This window comes from Henckelia pumila, chromosome 3 (genome assembly GCF_033568475.1).
Source record: "Henckelia pumila isolate YLH828 chromosome 3, ASM3356847v2, whole genome shotgun sequence".
Taxonomy (NCBI): domain Eukaryota; kingdom Viridiplantae; phylum Streptophyta; class Magnoliopsida; order Lamiales; family Gesneriaceae; genus Henckelia; species Henckelia pumila.
In genome coordinates, this window is record NC_133122.1 from 44728015 (window position 1) to 44744810 (window position 16796).

The 16796-nt window shown below is 35.4% G+C and overlaps 3 protein-coding genes across 3 annotated transcripts; 2 read left to right on the plus strand and 1 right to left on the minus strand.

Moving 5' to 3' along the window:
* The first annotated feature begins 1579 nt into the window (after positions 1-1579).
* On the plus strand, positions 1580-6441 carry LOC140891093 (probable protein arginine N-methyltransferase 3). The gene is made up of 7 exons (XM_073299372.1): positions 1580-1997; positions 2810-3364; positions 3477-3574; positions 4141-4219; positions 4325-4573; positions 4667-4834; positions 5620-6441. Exons 1-7 carry the CDS (start codon positions 1662-1664, stop codon positions 6079-6081), a joined length of 1947 nt encoding a protein of 648 aa, XP_073155473.1. The 5' UTR covers positions 1580-1661; the 3' UTR covers positions 6082-6441.
* A 992-nt stretch (positions 6442-7433) lies between these two features.
* LOC140892033 (CO(2)-response secreted protease-like) lies at positions 7434-11580 on the plus strand. The gene is made up of 11 exons (XM_073300764.1): positions 7434-7555; positions 7635-7723; positions 7819-7916; positions 8105-8260; positions 8448-8559; positions 8894-9434; positions 9534-9634; positions 10055-10297; positions 10374-10488; positions 10597-10810; positions 10962-11580. Exons 1-11 carry the CDS (start codon positions 7472-7474, stop codon positions 11516-11518), a joined length of 2310 nt encoding a protein of 769 aa, XP_073156865.1. The 5' UTR covers positions 7434-7471; the 3' UTR covers positions 11519-11580.
* Positions 11581-15824: 4244 nt separating this feature from the next.
* LOC140893152 (cytosolic sulfotransferase 15-like) lies at positions 15825-16796 on the minus strand. The gene is given in 2 exon segments (XM_073302215.1): positions 15825-16007; positions 16009-16796. Coding segments are annotated over 2 exon segments (960 nt in total). The 3' UTR covers positions 15825-15835.

Sequence of the window (16796 nt, forward strand, 5' to 3'; positions counted from 1 at the left end):
TGGAGAATAGTATAGATCATCAGATCACGAAAACGTAGCACGTAAGTGCAAAATTTCCAAAGTTAATCATTACATTTTTTATCTAGAATTTTTAAATAAAAAAAGGTATGATTTTGTAACGTAAAAAAAAAAAAAAAATCAAATCTGTATACATTTTTTTTCTTAAAAAAATCTATATCAAAAATGTAATAACTTTTGAAAATGTAAAATGTCATTTTCAATCTTGTATGTTTCGATTCGTGTCAAATTTAGTTTTTTTATCTTCACTATAATCAATAATAGTTCCGTAAGTTTCGTCTCATCGTCAAATTTGGTCATTTATACCATAAATCTTATAATCAGGTAGCTAATGACGATATCAATTTTAACGAAATATTTTTTTAACTACACGTGTCTATGATATTTTTTAAAACTGTCATGAGAGAGAAAATCATAACCCCAAATCTGCATCAAATTCCTTATTTCTTCAATTATCAACCTCTGAGATGAGCCTAGAAACTCTAGAAGGGAAAAAAGACCCATGTCTTTATCTGCTATTATTGGAGAATTTGTCATCTCAAGCTTGGTGGATTGAAACAAATCTCCGTAAAAGATCATATACATTCTGGGATAAGTAGTTCTATTATTTTTGTATTATTATTTTTCTTTGTTTATGGAATGAAAAAGTGAAGCTTTTTTTCCCCATATGTTGAGATATTTGAAAATAGCCACTGATTTTAAAATGTTGATTTTTATGCTTAGGTATTTGATATGACAAGATGAGCAAGTTAGGTGCGAGATGAAAGTAGATTAAATATTAGAATCGTTACAAGAGTCAAAGTTCTTCCCAAAAAATGTGGTTCAAGGGTTTTAAGAAACACGTGATCATCAAGTGTCTTTGAAATGGTTTAACAACTTCATTAGTTACTTAATCACATGATTCTCGTGTAAAAGACCAAAATTGATGACCGGAAGTAACTTTACAAGACTATTATTGATTCAAACATAGATAAGTGAGTAAATTTAACACCACCCCAAACATACAAAACAAAAAATGACATTTTGCTTCAAAATTTTGCACTTACGTTTTGGTTTTTTAAAATAAATCAATGTGAGTTAAATTTATATGTATAATTTGATCTGTTATATCATATCTCGATTACAAATTTGAAACATATATGTGATCATATATATTTAATTTGTTAATTAGATTTTTGGAACAAAATAAAGCCAGAAATTCATGCAAATTCACTAAATTATTCATTACACACAGGCACCATGTATTTTAAGAAATCTATATAATGTCATAATTACAAATTTAACCCGAAGCTTTATATTTTTAATAAATTATTATTTGGATGGATGTGTCGTTATACAAATTAATTTTGTTCATATTTATATTATAATAATAATTTTTATATTAAAATTAATTTTTTTTCATCGATAACTTGACAAGAGATCTTTCTTAATAGTAAAAGTGTAAAACCTTCGTGAATAATAATAATATAATTTTAAAAAAATATATATATAATTTTTTTTATTATTTGATTAAATTTTACGGAAGCAAAATGAAATGATTAGGCGCAATAAATTAGAATAATAGAAATGCAGGGCAAAAGCCAGAGGGTTTAGGGTTTAACGGGGAATCGAATATTTCCGCCATTCTTTCGCTGCATTTTCCAATGGCGACTCAACGTGAAGAAGATGAAGTAATGGAAACTGGAATCATCCCAGTGCATCATCACATGGAGCCTGAAGTTATCGAAGAAGAGGAGGAGGAAGAAGAAGAAGAAGATCAGAATTGGGATGATTGGGAAGCTGAAGACGAAGCCGTGGAGGATGCCTCCGCCTCAGAAACCCAATTGTGCTGTCTGTTCTGTGACTATTGCCACAATTCTTGCAGCTCGCTTTTCGAGCACTGTGCTTCAGTTCACCGCTTTGACTTCGGCGAGATTAAGAGAGCACTGAGCTTGGATTTCTATCAATGCTTCAAGCTCATCAATTACGTCAGGTCTCAGGTATAATCACATAACTTTGTTTTCTGTGCTTTTCCGGTTGTATTTTCGTAGCGCAGTTATCTTTGTTCAATCAAACAAAGTTTTGATGTAGTTTCCAAATTTTATGTGCCGGAGCTTGTTGATTTGGGTTGGTTCCTAATGTCATCCATTTATTCATTTCAGCAATGTTGGACTGATAATTTTTCTGCTGATATTTAAGTCTACTTTTCGTTTTTAATACCCAAAAAATTTAACATCGGGAAAATAATTATTTTCATTTCAAGGTGTGGTAAGAAATGGTTTCCGGTTTCTATGAAAATTTGCATTGTGTTCAATAGTTTGAATTAAAGGACTTGAAATGTTTACCAAATCCATGAACTCCTGCGCTACCCAAAGGATTCTCCGGTATGAAATCTACAATGAGCTATGTCATCAGATTCATTAAAGTGTATGAGGTATTGAGCCATAGGTTTGGTCCCTTGAAATTTTTTACCTTGACCTGGTGCCATTGTACATCGTCGGCCGAGGGGTGTACCTTTTCCTGGGGATTTAAAGAATCAACATTAATTTTTTTTTTTATCCCGGGGATATATCCAAACTGTTTGAGAGAGAACATTATGCGACAAAAGAATCGCGAAATTATTTCCTAGTTGATCACGCAATAGAGCCCATCATCTAAAAGAGCACACTTAAGGACATCGGTTGAATTTAGATTTGTAGTAACGAACATTTGAGTTGCCAGTTGGGTTATTTGACATGCACTTTTGTGTCGTACCCCTCAGAACAAGAAAATGTCTAAATGATGTGTTATTTTTTCCCCTCTCACTTGTCAGGTTTCAGAAAACAAATGTTGGAGTTGTGGAATGGTATGTCGGTCTAAGGAAGAACTTCAAAATCACCTACACAAGAGTACTAACTTTGAGCACAATGTTTTACCTTGGAATGATGATAAATATTTCAACCCATTTCTGCAAGATGATGCTTTACTGTATAGTTTTGGTGAAGAGGATGAAGATGAGGATGGAGATACTATGTCCGTTGACAAAGAGGAGCTGGAGACTTATTTATCTCAAATTGAGAGCATTAACATCCATGACATCGGTGTTTCTGATAAATATGCATCAAAATTCATGATTCCGCGTGAGAATGGGGGAAAGGAGGTTGTATGTACGCTTGACAAGGATGTAAAAGAAATATCTCCTGAAAGGGTCATACTAAATGGTGCTAGCAATGAAACTGGTGGAATCTTATCATATAGAAATTGGAAAAATGAGATCTGTACTGCTTCTTCTTCCGAAATCGCTGCAAACGAGATTAAGAATATAAACAAGAATTATTTTGGTGCATATAGTTCATATGGAATCCACCGTGAAATGATCAGCGATAAGGTAAAGAACATGAGTTTTTAAAAGCAAGTCATGCTTATACTATCAACACAAAAACCATTTTCTCAATCCTGATTATCGTGATGAAGATATGACAGAAGTTATAACTTTCCAGGCAAGAACTGATACTTATAGACAAGCTATTTTGGAAAATCCTTCATTGCTAAGAAATGCGGTTGTTATGGACGTTGGTTGTGGAACTGGGATTCTAAGGTGAGAAAAAAACTTAATTTTGTCTATTTTCATTTAAACTTTTTCTGCTGTTTTTGTTCCGTAATTGAATGTATATTGAGCAACAGATGCAAGTACAGAGGCTAGATTTAGAGTGATTCACAAAGCACACGAAAGTTAGCAAAAGTTTTTTTATTTTTTATTTTTTATTTTTTGGCCATGCCTTCTTCTCATTGATTGATAACACGGGAGAGTGTTATGGTAGTACTCAAACAGAGACATTATCTTGAGAATATTGTGGAAAAAACAAAAGAGATTACTATTAAAATCTTTTTAACTGAACTTTGGGTCCGCAATGCAATCTATGCTGGTTTGCTTTCCATTAATGATGACTATAAACTTGTATTAAAAACTGTTCCATAATACGATGGAAAAATTACGGGCTCGGGTTTTATGGATTTAATTTGTTTACTCATGGTGTGATATATTTGACAATACCAATCACTTTTGCGCATGTGCCATCTGGTATTTCCTTGAAGTAGTTGCATCATCTTATGTTCTGTGTTAGCGATGTCCCAAGTTTATCCTGAGATTTTCTTTTTCACTAGTCTTTTTGCAGCCCAAGCAGGAGCTTCAAAAGTTATTGCTGTTGAAGCTAGTGAGAAGATGGCTGCAGTGGCTACTCAGGTTAATGCCGGCCACATCAATTATCTTTTTATTCTCAAGATTATCGTGCTTTATCCAGATATTTTAGTTTGTGTTTATTGATGATTTTACTTTTCACCGAAGCAGGTGGCAAAAGATAATGGTTTGCTTCTGATCAGAAGCAAAATCAGCAAAAATGGGGTCATTGAAGTGGTTCCATGCATGGTCGAAGAGCTTTACAATGCTGATCAAATCCAACCTCATAGCATAGACTTGTTACTGAGTGAATGGATGGGCTATTGCCTGTTGTACGAGTCAATGCTCAGCTCTGTTCTATTTGCACGGGATCAATGGTTAAAGCCTGGAGGTGCCATTCTCCCGGACACAGCTACCATGGTTGGTTCTCTGTTTCCGCTGTCTCTCACTTACTGTTTCTTCATTCTCACCTTCATTATGACGGTAAATTGTTGACCTCGATTCTTTGTCCAGTTTGTTGCTGGTTTTGGAAGAGGAGGGACCAGTCTTCCATTCTGGGAAAATGTGTATGGTTTCAATATGTCTTGCATTGGGCAAGAGATTGTCGAAGATGCTTCCCGGTTTCCTATAATCGACATAATTGATGGTAGCAACATTATCACAACTACTGAAATTCTGCAGGTTTGTGTTCTTTATCAACTCTAGGACTAAAATTTACCATTTACTTGCGATGTTACGAGTACTTTAATGAAAATGCAAATGTGCCTCAACCTGATAGGCTGGCTTAACTGAGTTGAAACTAGGGCCATTCAGAGGACAAGAAATATGTTTGGAAATGAGTAACTGGCCCTTTTTTGTTATCTACCATTATATGCTTTTGAATTGTGATATCTATATATACTGGATTCTTTCTTTAACCAACTGCTGACTCAATCTATGTTCCAAAATTTTCAAGTGATGTTAAGAAGATTGTATGGAGGACTCAACTTTGAAAATCTTTCGTTTTTACTTTTGGATTCACTGCTGTAACCTAGCTAGGCTTACCATAAGAGTTCAACAATAAGGCTTTTCCACTTCCTTTGGGAAATCTGAGGTCCAATGTGTGCCTAAAATTGTTGCAAGGACTTCAAATATCCACGAAGCCAAGACAACCATTTTTGGCTCTTGAATTTAACTAGCATACGGTTTGTTGTTGCTTTTGTTGCCTCATTCTGGTCGTCCTCATGAGTCATGACCAATGTAGGGTTTAAATCAATGGCATTTCTGAAAATGCTGTAATATATGTACTGGACGCATGGCAAGATTTACTTTGTTTTTGTTTGATATTTCTCTTCATCCTATTCCAATTGTGCCTTATAGAACCTAAAATTACTGTGTAAGTGGGTTATATGCTGGTTTTTTAATTCATCGTGCATGCTTTTTGAGTGCTTTGATGAGTTATACCTTGTGTTACTCTGTTATTTCAGACCTTTGACCTGGTGACAATGCAAACTAAGGATATGGATTTTACGGCAGAAGTTGAACTCGATACTAAGTTGGTTGCTCCTGCTCCCTCAATCAATTCTACATGTACTAAACTAGAAATTACTTGGTGTTATGGAGTTGTTTTGTGGTTTGAAACCGGATTTACCAAGAGGTTTTGTAGAGAAAAACCAACCGTTTTGTCCACATCTCCTTATGATCCAAGCACACATTGGTCACAGACTGTCCTAACTTTTCGTGAACCAATTGCCATGGGGTCAAGTATGGGTAGTCAGAAATTGGCAGCAGTTGGAACAAACGAGTGTCCTTCTGCGAGAATACAATCTCGCATCAGCGTTGTCCGTGCCACTCAACATCGAGCCATTGACATTTCCATGGAGCTTACTGCGATTGGGCACGATGGCAGAAGACGAAGTTGGCCAGCTCAAATGTTCAATCTCAAATAATCAATTCATTTTGGGTGGTGTCTTGCTTCACTTTTCTATGGTAGAATGGTCTTAGTCATCAACTCTGGAGACTGGGAAGAGGACACCTATTATTTTGGCAATGGCTTTGTTTCTCTGCTGAGATTATGAGTCATAGACTCATAAATACCGAGAGACGGAACACGTTGCCGTCGATGGGATGCCGATGAAAAATATTGGCTAAAGATCTTATGAAACCCAGTGTTCAAGTGCCAATTCGATCTCGATGTAGAATTTAATGGAAATCTTTTTTTGTTTTGTTTTGTTTTGTTTTTGTTTCTGTTTTTGCATGAAATCTTTGACTGCATTTACTATCTCAAGGGAAAAAAAGAACGAACTTAAAATGCAGGGTGCAAATATTCCTTGAAGAAAAATTGCAGAATTCAAAGCCAATCTGAGGAAAGTGCTTTCAAGGCTGTATTAATTTTGTAACACGCAATGGATCACCCAAAACATTACAGAAAAATCAGGAAAAATAAAAAGAAGGAAAAAAGAGAAAAGTGGAAGAGAGAAATTGCACATGGTTTTTGGGGGCTTTTGTGCTTGAGGCATCTTATTCTCCTCCATAAATCTGAATTATATTCTAACCAATCAATTACAAGATTTTTCCCTTTCAAAGACAAGCTTCACAGTGATATGATCCACATGGATAATTGTCCTTTTCTAACTAAAGCACATGATTATAACAAGTAATCAAGATGTGTAAAGATGAAGCATTCATCTTGATGTGATTAAGTTCATATTGAAATGATAAAATTTATTGCATGAATCACGTTTGTTTTCTCTTGCTTTAAATTAGAAAAAAAAAACACTTGATCCATATCAAGCCAAAATTTTTTATGAGTGGGAACTAAATACTCTACTGATCTTCAAAATATTTGAGTTTCATTATTGCCATCCGTTATTATTTACAGAAACGACTTTCTTCAAAAACTTAAAAATCTTTTTTACATGAAATCTTTTGAAGCATATAGATTTCATACCAAAACTGGTTCATAATATAAATTACGAGAGAAGTGGCAAAATATCATTCTTATATGCACGAAAGACGTCGTTAGAAAAAAGAGAGAGAAATAAAGAAAATATGATGTATGTCTATTAGTTTTATGCTCCTAGTATTGCTTAGATAAAGTATACATAATCATGGAACCTAGTCAAACTATAGGAAATTTACATGTCTATAACAACCTACACTTCATTTATGCAACTAATAATGCTTGTGCCTAAAGCAAAGAATTTCTTCACTACACACGGCCAAGTTTCTTCAGAGAAACTTTTCACACCTATATATATGTGATGTGCATGTCTGATGAATAATGCTTCCAGTTTTTCACTTATTTTTCAGTAGAGTAATTGCATTAGCTATAGTTTCATGGCGTCTCTATTGAAACTCTTGCCTATACTACATTTGTTCTTCATTCTTGTATGTTGCATGGCACTGAAGCAAGGCCCAAAGGCAAGTATAACATTAGTTTTGAAGTTTGGATTTCTATTTGAGATCTTTGATTTTTTATTGATCTTTTGATCAACTGCAGCCTTACATTGTATATATGGGGAGTTCTTCGGATGCAGATGGAGGTGATGACTTGTCTCATCTTCAAATGTTGTCATCCTTAATTCCAAGGTGAGTCCTTTTCTACTCGAATCATGATTGCTTCATGTCGTATGAAACTGTCTTATAAGCCTTGAGAATTTCCATTTCTTTTGTTTTTTGGGCAGTGAAGAGAGTGAAAGAAAGTTTTTATTGAACTCCTACAATCATGCTTTTAGAGGATTCTCTGCTATGCTGACAGAGAATGAAGCATCTGTCTTATCTGGTAAATAAATTTTCTTGATTCTTTTGTTGATTTTAGGCGTGGATTACACGTGGACTCGTACTGTTATAGAGGTTTAAAGATTCAAGTTCCATCGCTACCATATACTTCAATCCTTTTGACATTGTGACGTTAAGGCGAAACTTGCATTAGTAGAAGGTTCATTTTATAAATGATGTTATGAAAAGCAGGATATGATGAGGTCGTGTCCGTGTTTCCTGATCCGATCCTGGAACTCCATACAACGCGTTCTTGGGATTTTCTCGAAGCTAGGGGCTCCAAGTTCGCGTCAAGGATCCCTTTTCATCACAACTCAGCTGATGTGATAATTGGAGTCATAGACACAGGTCTGGACGTATGAAACATTGATTTCTGAACTGATGAAACTTAGTAGAGATTTCATGCTAACTTGGCCTTTCCAGTTCACAAAGTTCATTTGATATTTGTTCTACCTTTTTCAACACAAATAAGGCTCTTTCATATGCATATTGTCATAAACTAATTAATATAGTTAATAATACTGATTTGTTCAAGGCATATGGCCCGAGTCGCCAAGTTTCAACGACGATGGTATCTCTGAAATCCCATCAAAATGGAAAGGAGTTTGCATGGAAGGCTCTGATTTTAACAAGTCCAATTGCAATAGGTGTGTATATTCTTTGCAAATTCAGATACATATCCTAATCATATTTATGCAACTGTTGAAATCTACTGTAAACTTGCCGGCCAAACGACTCAAATAACTAAATAACTAGAAAATACAACTTGCAAAAAAGTGTAATATTTGCCTCACATGGATTATGGGGAGGTGAGGATGGGTATCCAAACTGAGTTTGTGACTCCTGAGACGAGCTCAAGCTCGAGGTCTACTTTCTTTGTTTGATCTTAAGCTCATAAACTTTCGCCAGTTCTTCTCAAACTTGACCTATTTACACTTAAAGAGAAATGAACTAACAATTCCTTTTCTTCATATGACATAGGAAGTTGATAGGAGCAAGATACTACACCAACAGAGCCTTCGTAGCCAAACGAAATGAAACGAATCCAACACAGACTCGGGGATCGCCTAGGGACATCGTTGGCCATGGAACTCACACAGCCTCGATTGCAGGGGGGGCACGTGTCGCTAATGCAAGCTACTATGGCCTAGCAAAGGGCACATTGAGAGGTGGCCTACCATCAGCCAGAATAGCAAGCTACAAGGCCTGCACACTTGATGGGTGTGCAGGCTCAATCATACTAAAAGCTATAGATGATGCAGTTAAAGATGGAGTGGATATCATCTCGATATCTATTGGCGTCTCCTCGATTTTCCAATCTGATTTTCTCAATGACCCTATTGCCATTGGAGCCTTTCATGCCGAACAACGAGGAATCGTGGTCGTTTGCTCTGCTGGGAACGATGGCCCTGAACGTTACACTGTCGTTAACTCGGCTCCATGGATATTTACAGTCGCAGCATCTACTATTGATCGAGCATTTGAGTCGAGGATACTGCTAGGAAACAACGAATCATTCGAGGTACAAAAGATTAATAGAATGTTATGTGTTGATACATATTTGTTTGATGAATGAGTATATCTTTTGTAGTCATAATTTGTGTTTGTTATGTGGAACTAGGGGGCTGCAATCAATTTTTCTCCTCTGAGTGCTGGTAAACAATATCCTCTTGCATTAGGAGCTGGTGTTGCTTCAGGTTTTACTCCGGTATCTGATGCAAGGTATTCATTTTCTTCCTCTAGACCACATATTTTATCACAAGTTCATATGTGTCATTGGAAAATTAAGTATACATATAATGTTGGATCACTCATCGATTTGAACTTTTGGTACCAATGACAGTTTACATTGTATCAGAATAAGAGGCTCTGCATTTGGAGTTTTTACAGTTATTTCTACGACAATGTCGCGATACACGACCAAGAAATGTCACATTTTGATGTTTCTTTAAGGTTGTCTTGGTCCTCGGCTTTTGGCCGACGCGTATTGTCATGAACTATAATCTAAAAATTGTCACAACACTTCCATCAGCTCTGAGATTCAGAGATCGATATATAGCATATAACATAATACCGAAGCACGAAACCTTTGCTCTCAAATTTCTTGGAAGATATAATAGGCCAATTCATGTTAAAATGCAGAAATTGCATGCCCGGATCAATAGACTACAACAAAGCTGCTGGAAAAATAGTAGTATGTGTGAATGATGATCCAATGGTTTCAAGGAGGATAAAGAAATTAGTGGTGGAAGATGCCAAAGCAAAAGGGATGATCTTAATAGATTATGAAGGTGAAAATTCACCTATGGATTCAGGGACCTATCCATTTTCACAAGTTGGACAAAATATAGGATCCCACCTCCTCCATTACATCAACTCCACAAAGTAAGACACATACATTAACTTCTAAATGAGTCAATTGCTAGTTATAAGCATTTAGTGACATTTTTACTCTGAACAGGAATCCAACAGCAACTATTCTTGCATCAGAAGAGGTTAGCAAGTTTAAGCCCGCGCCTTTTGTCGCAACTTTCTCTTCAAGAGGCCCCGGGAGCCTCACCGAGAACATTCTCAAGGTAAGTTGATACCCAAGATTCATATCATGGTGTTTGTATGATATATTTCTACTTGAAGTCCAATGTTATTTTCGTTGTCTGAGACAAACAAAATGTCATGACATGCAGCCAGATATCATGGCCCCTGGGGTTGCCATTTTGGCAGCAATAGTACCTAGGATAGACTCATCCTATGGTGCACCTGGGAACAAGTCTTCACTCTTTGGCATTAGATCCGGGACCTCAATGGCTTGCCCACATGTTACTGGCGCCATGGCATTCGTCAAATCTATTCACCCTCACTGGAGTTCATCCACCATTAAATCCGCACTGATGACGACTGGTAATATATATAGACACCATCTATATCGGGATAATTGACATTATATATATTCCATTTCATTTCAAGTACATTTTAAAAGATCTGAGTCACTCGCAAGTTTTGAGTACTATATATTCATGTTGCACGTTCGTTATTTGTTTTCTTTTCGCAGCATCTATATTCAACAACCTTGGAAAACCTTTGACGAATAGCAGCACCTCAGATTATCCATCAAATCCCCACGAGGTCGGAGTTGGAGAGATTTTCCCAACAAAGGCTCTTGATCCTGGCCTAGCATTTGAGACCACCACAAATGATCATCTAAATTTCCTTTGCTACAATGGGTACAAGAACCAAATAGTAAAATCAATGTCCCACAAGAATTTTAGCTGCCCAAAGAATCCTAATGAAGGCTCCATTTCAAACATCAACTACCCCACCATTTCCATTGGCAGATTAAGCAGAGATGAGGGACCAAGAAAAATTAAAAGATTTGCAACCAATTTAGGGTCACCAAATGCTACTTATGTTTGCTCAATAAATGCTCCTAAAGGACTAAAAGTTGAGGTTCATCCAAGGAAGCTTGTGTTCACTCAAGGCATGGAAAGGGCATCTTTCAAAGTGTTTTTTGATGGTAAAGAAGCATCCAAGGGATACAATTATGGGGATATAAGATGGTTTGATGCCACACATATTGTTCGTGTTGTTTTTGCAGTCAACGTTGAATGATTTTTAGGTGCTACCTTATTGTTATTATTTCTTTTTTAAAGATAGAACATATATTGTCTTCTTCATGTCATGAAACTTTATCATTAGTATGATTTTTATTTTTTTTTGGATGATGTATTTTGAGTTAAAAAAACTCTAAAGCTCAACATAATATATACATATTTGAAACTGAAACTTTGAGGATCGAGCATACAACTATATTGTTTAACCAGGTATAAATAAATATACGAAAGATTAGAACACAAATGCATATATAGGCATGATTATAGAAATTACGGTTTTGTAGGATGAACTCATTCTATTAATTCTTTTTCGGGCGAGTCAGTGCATCGTATGTTTAATGTTGTTTTACATAGCTAGCGTATTTTGTATGCTATTATTTTATTCTTCCGAAATTTACCCAACACAGCATCGAACGATAACGATTGTTAGTTCTACCGCGGTAACAAATATGGATGATTGATGGCTTAGCGTGGTCCATCGCTCGGCAAATGCAGGATTAATAAATATAAATTGTTAGGGGTGGAATCGAGTCGGGACTCGTCCCGTAACCCCTTACCCGATTCCCGTCCCGATAGAAATTGGGATTTTTTTTTCTCCCGATCCCGCACCCGAGAAGTGTCGGGACCCGAATGTTCTGGATCCCGAACATTCGGGATCCCGTCGAATCGGAAGAGGGTAATTCCGAATAATATTTTTTTTAAAAAAAATCTATGAAAATATTTTTTAAAAAAAATTATGAAGAAAATTAAACAATTTCTTAATACATTACAAATAAATTAAAATTACTTTATATATAACCATTAAAAAACTAAAACATCTTTTTAGTACATTACAAATAAACTAAAATAACTACTTGATTAATAAAAAAAAACATATAATTATTGATAATAAAAAAATAAAAATTTATAACTCAATGTTAATATTAAAAAATATAAATATAAAAAAAATTATATGGTATATAATTATAAAACATTAATATTAAAACATAAAATTAATTAAAAAAATTATTTTTTAATTAAAAAATATTATTAAAAAATATTATTTTTGTATTCGGGTCGGGTCGGAAATTCCTTCGGAAAGAGTTGCCTATCCCGATCCCGAAATTGATCGGGTCGGAAAAAGTTCGGAACGGAAAAAATTCGCGACGGGAACGGGTTGGAAATCGGGGCAGATCGGGATTTATGTGAAATTTGCCCCAATGCAAACATGTTTTGCTCTGCACTCCCTAGCCACTTTTTTGTACCACAATTTTTGTTAATTTGTACCACATTTTGTATGTTGTACTACATCTTGTATGATTTTGTACCGCATTTTATGATTAGGGATCTCAAAGCAAAAAATGTTTACATTTAGGAATTTTTTAGCAAATTGCCTATATTATAATTTTGGAAAGCGACTTATATACGGAGGCTGTCGCACTAAGAACAAACATTTTCAAAAATCATATCATCTTCAAAAAGTTAAAAACACAAACGATTTGATGATTAAATATATTGTATTGTTGTGGGATTCTTGTGATTTGCATTTTTTGTTTTACTTTTGATTATGTTGATGGTGGATTTTCATTTTTTATCTTGTAATTTTCACTTTTCTATATTTGATTCGACGAATTTTCATTTTAATTAATCTTGTAACTTGTATTTTGTTCTCTCATTTTTTGTCTTTTTTGACCGGTGTAGTACAACATGGATAATTCGGTCCTACCCATGGGGTATTACCTCATGGATGATGTAGACTTTTGTGATTGGTGCAAATTATGTGGGACCCGCATGATTTGCACCAATCACATACTTCCACCTATCCCATGGGGTAATACCCAGGAAGGTTCGACCCTACCCCATAGGTATTACCCCATGGGGTAGGTGGAATATACGGAAGAATGTTAATTAATGTTGGACACCAAGAACATTTTTTATTTTTTTAAAAAAACCAAACATAAAAAAAAATAAATTGCATAAGTAAAAATGAAAAACTACCGTTATCAAGATAAAAATGAAAAAAAATGTAAATTACTAAAAACAAAAATAAAATTTATAAAAAAAATTGTAGCACACAACAAAAAAACCAAACATAAAAAAAAATTGCATAAGTAAAAATGAAAAACTACCGTTATCAACAAGGACGGATTCAGCTTAGGTCAGTTCTAGGTTGTAGCTCATCCCAAAATATTTTTATTATATATGTAAGTTTTTTTTACTTAATCCAATAAACTTACTTTTCACACCGGAAGCCTAGCCCATATTCTTAATTCTAGTGCACAACTTCATTTTTGGGAGGAAAATTACATTTTGGTCCTACAAATTTGTCATTTTATGATTTTGATTATCTATATTATCAAATTTCAGTTTTAGTCACGCAAATTTTTTGGTAATTCTAGTTTTTTTATTGGTAGTTCTAATGTAGCACTATATACTTCAGTGTCATATCAATATTGCATTGTTTCCATGTCAAAGCCAAGTCGAAAAGAAGATGAAAGTTGTATATATATATATATATATATATATATATATATGTGTGTGTGTGTGTGTGTGTGTGTGTGTGTGTGTCGGACTAAAATTAAAATTTGACAATATAAAGAATCAAAATTTTAAAGACAAATATATGAGATCAAAAACACGATTTTTTTTATTTTTTGTGAGTCGTACAATATAATGAATTTTTTATAACATATAATTTATTGATTAAGTTCAAGTCCATTCCAACCCTAATTTCTGAATCCGTTCCTGGTTATCAAGATAAAAATGAAAAAAAAAATGTAAATTACTAAAACCAAAAAATATAATTTATAAAAAAAATTGTAGCACACAACGCCAGATGTTATCGTAGATTAATTACATGCTTGGACACTTGCGCACACGTAAGGTATATATATTCATGAATCAATCAATCGCGTCACAAAAATCCTGCCTTCTTGACTACCGCATGCCCCTCCCATAATTCCAAAACAACCGTTTGTGTGTGTCTGTATCTGTGATCACAAAACTTTTGTATGATGGTTTCACGAATCCATTTTATAAAACGGATAATTTTTTTGGGTCATTTATATTGAAAAATATTATTTTTAATGTAAAAAATATTACTTTTCATTACTGTAAATATGATCAATATAATTATCGTTTCACGGATAAAGATTCGTGACTTACTGATGTATGTATATATATATATATCAAATTAAAGTGCAAAATTGAAGAGGGCATCGATCGATATTTTTTTTAAAATAATCATCGATCTTAATTTACACCAAAATTAATCAAGCACCGTGCTAGTCGTGAAGTAACAAGGACATGCAAGAGAAGTGGAGCAAACTGCAAATTACAATAAGCCATGGTGTACGTAATTGTTGAATTATCAATTAACTTCATGCTAGGAAAAAAAAAACCAACTGTACGTATGTGATATGTAAAATAGGATTAGAAGCCAATTTTTATTAGTGTAAAGAACGGAAATTATAAATTAAACACAGTGTAAATTACAATTTTTAACTTCATGGACAGTCACATGGTTAATTTTCTCTCTCAAAATAATGTAATTAATTTTCCTTTCAATTATATGAAGACTGGCCAGAATTAATAAAACTATCCTTCGAAATTTCAAATGATTAAAATATGCATAGCTTCAATAAAGTCCCCCATGAGGGGGACGACTTGAACGTCGCCCATTAATGAAAAATAAAAAAAAATTCGACGACTCATTAAAATAACACAAATTAACAAATACCATCTACCGTGCATATCCAAAATTAACACGACAAACGCACATGCAATAAATTAAGAGTAATGCTATATGTACAACAAAATTTGTATAACAAATCTTACAACACAAAAAATTCAATACAATAATTTAATTTATCAAAATCTCACGATACATTAAATATAAAATTTCGCGATAAAATAGCAAAATCTCACGATTTTATTTCTCGCGATAAAATAGCAAAATCTCACGATATTATTGTTGTAAATATCATTTACACGATATTTGTTATACCTCTAGCATTTTTCATAAATTGAAAACAAATTTTTTTCCCCATTCATCAATTTATCTATTTTTCAGTTTTTGTCAATCAATTTTTTAAAATTTGGTCTTCGTACAATAATTTTTAGTTTTAGACTATTTTAGCTCAAAAATGCTAACGTGATATAAGAAAATGTTGACACGTCAATCATACAATAATCTTTATTTTTAGATTATTCTAGCTAAAAAATGTTGACGTGATATAAAAAAATATTAACACGTCAACCATTGTACTAATAGACAAGAACCACAAATCGACAAGTTAACGTCCCAAAAAAATCATTTTCTGGGAGAAAAAATGAATTAAAAACGATCGGATCGGAAATCGAACGACAAGCCGGAGCCGGCCAACTTCGCTTCCATGACAGCGGCCAATCTCTCCGCCATGGAAGGCGTGAGATGATTAGCCCAATCCCCCACCTCTGCTTTCCTGAACAAATCCTTGTTCTCGAAATCAGCGATGGCTCCCTTCCCATTCTTCCTCTGAGCTGAAAGGGAACCCCAAGAATCCGGCCAGCTTCTTCACATTCGACACCGTCTCCTCCATCATCTCCTCGTACTTGAGGACCAAGACGCTGTCGGGTTTCTCCAGGCTCTCCTTCCAGTACCCCAGCATGTGATCCCAGTACGGCCCGTACCCGACGGCGCCGCGGCAGTACATGTCGAAGGCTTCTTCGAGCGGGAGTGGCCCGAGCGACTCGGGCCGGATCTTGATCAGGTAATGCCACAAAGACACGAAGTTGTCCAGCGGGTTCCGACACACGTACACGATCTTGCATGTGGTCGGACGATCCTCCCCCGACGCCACGCATCCTCGCAATGCGCTGAAGGGCATGTGAGTGGCGAAGATCCGTGGCGTGGGGAGGCTCGACATGTCGGGTATCCGGCCTTTCGCGAAGGTTTTGTATTCGAGGAAGGGGACGAGCTCGTGGGGGTTGGATGTGAGCAGAGGGTGGTGGCGGCGGCGGTGGAATTTGCTTCTGTTGGCTATGGCGAAGCACAGGGCTTTCAGCCAAGTGGTGCCGGATTTGGGGATCGTGGCGAGTATGATGTCGGATTCATGGGCTTTGTAGTGTTTTTGGATGGAGATTATGGCTTTGATCTCATCTGGTTGGCACCAAAAGCCTTGGAATAAGAAGAGATGTGGAGTCCTCCAGCCTCTCTCCTTTGGGAGTGAAGTTAGCCATTCTTGGAATTCAGGGCTTGCTTCTTGATTTTCTTGTGCTTTGGATTGGCCTTCTGTTGCTTCATCGGTTATGGCCAT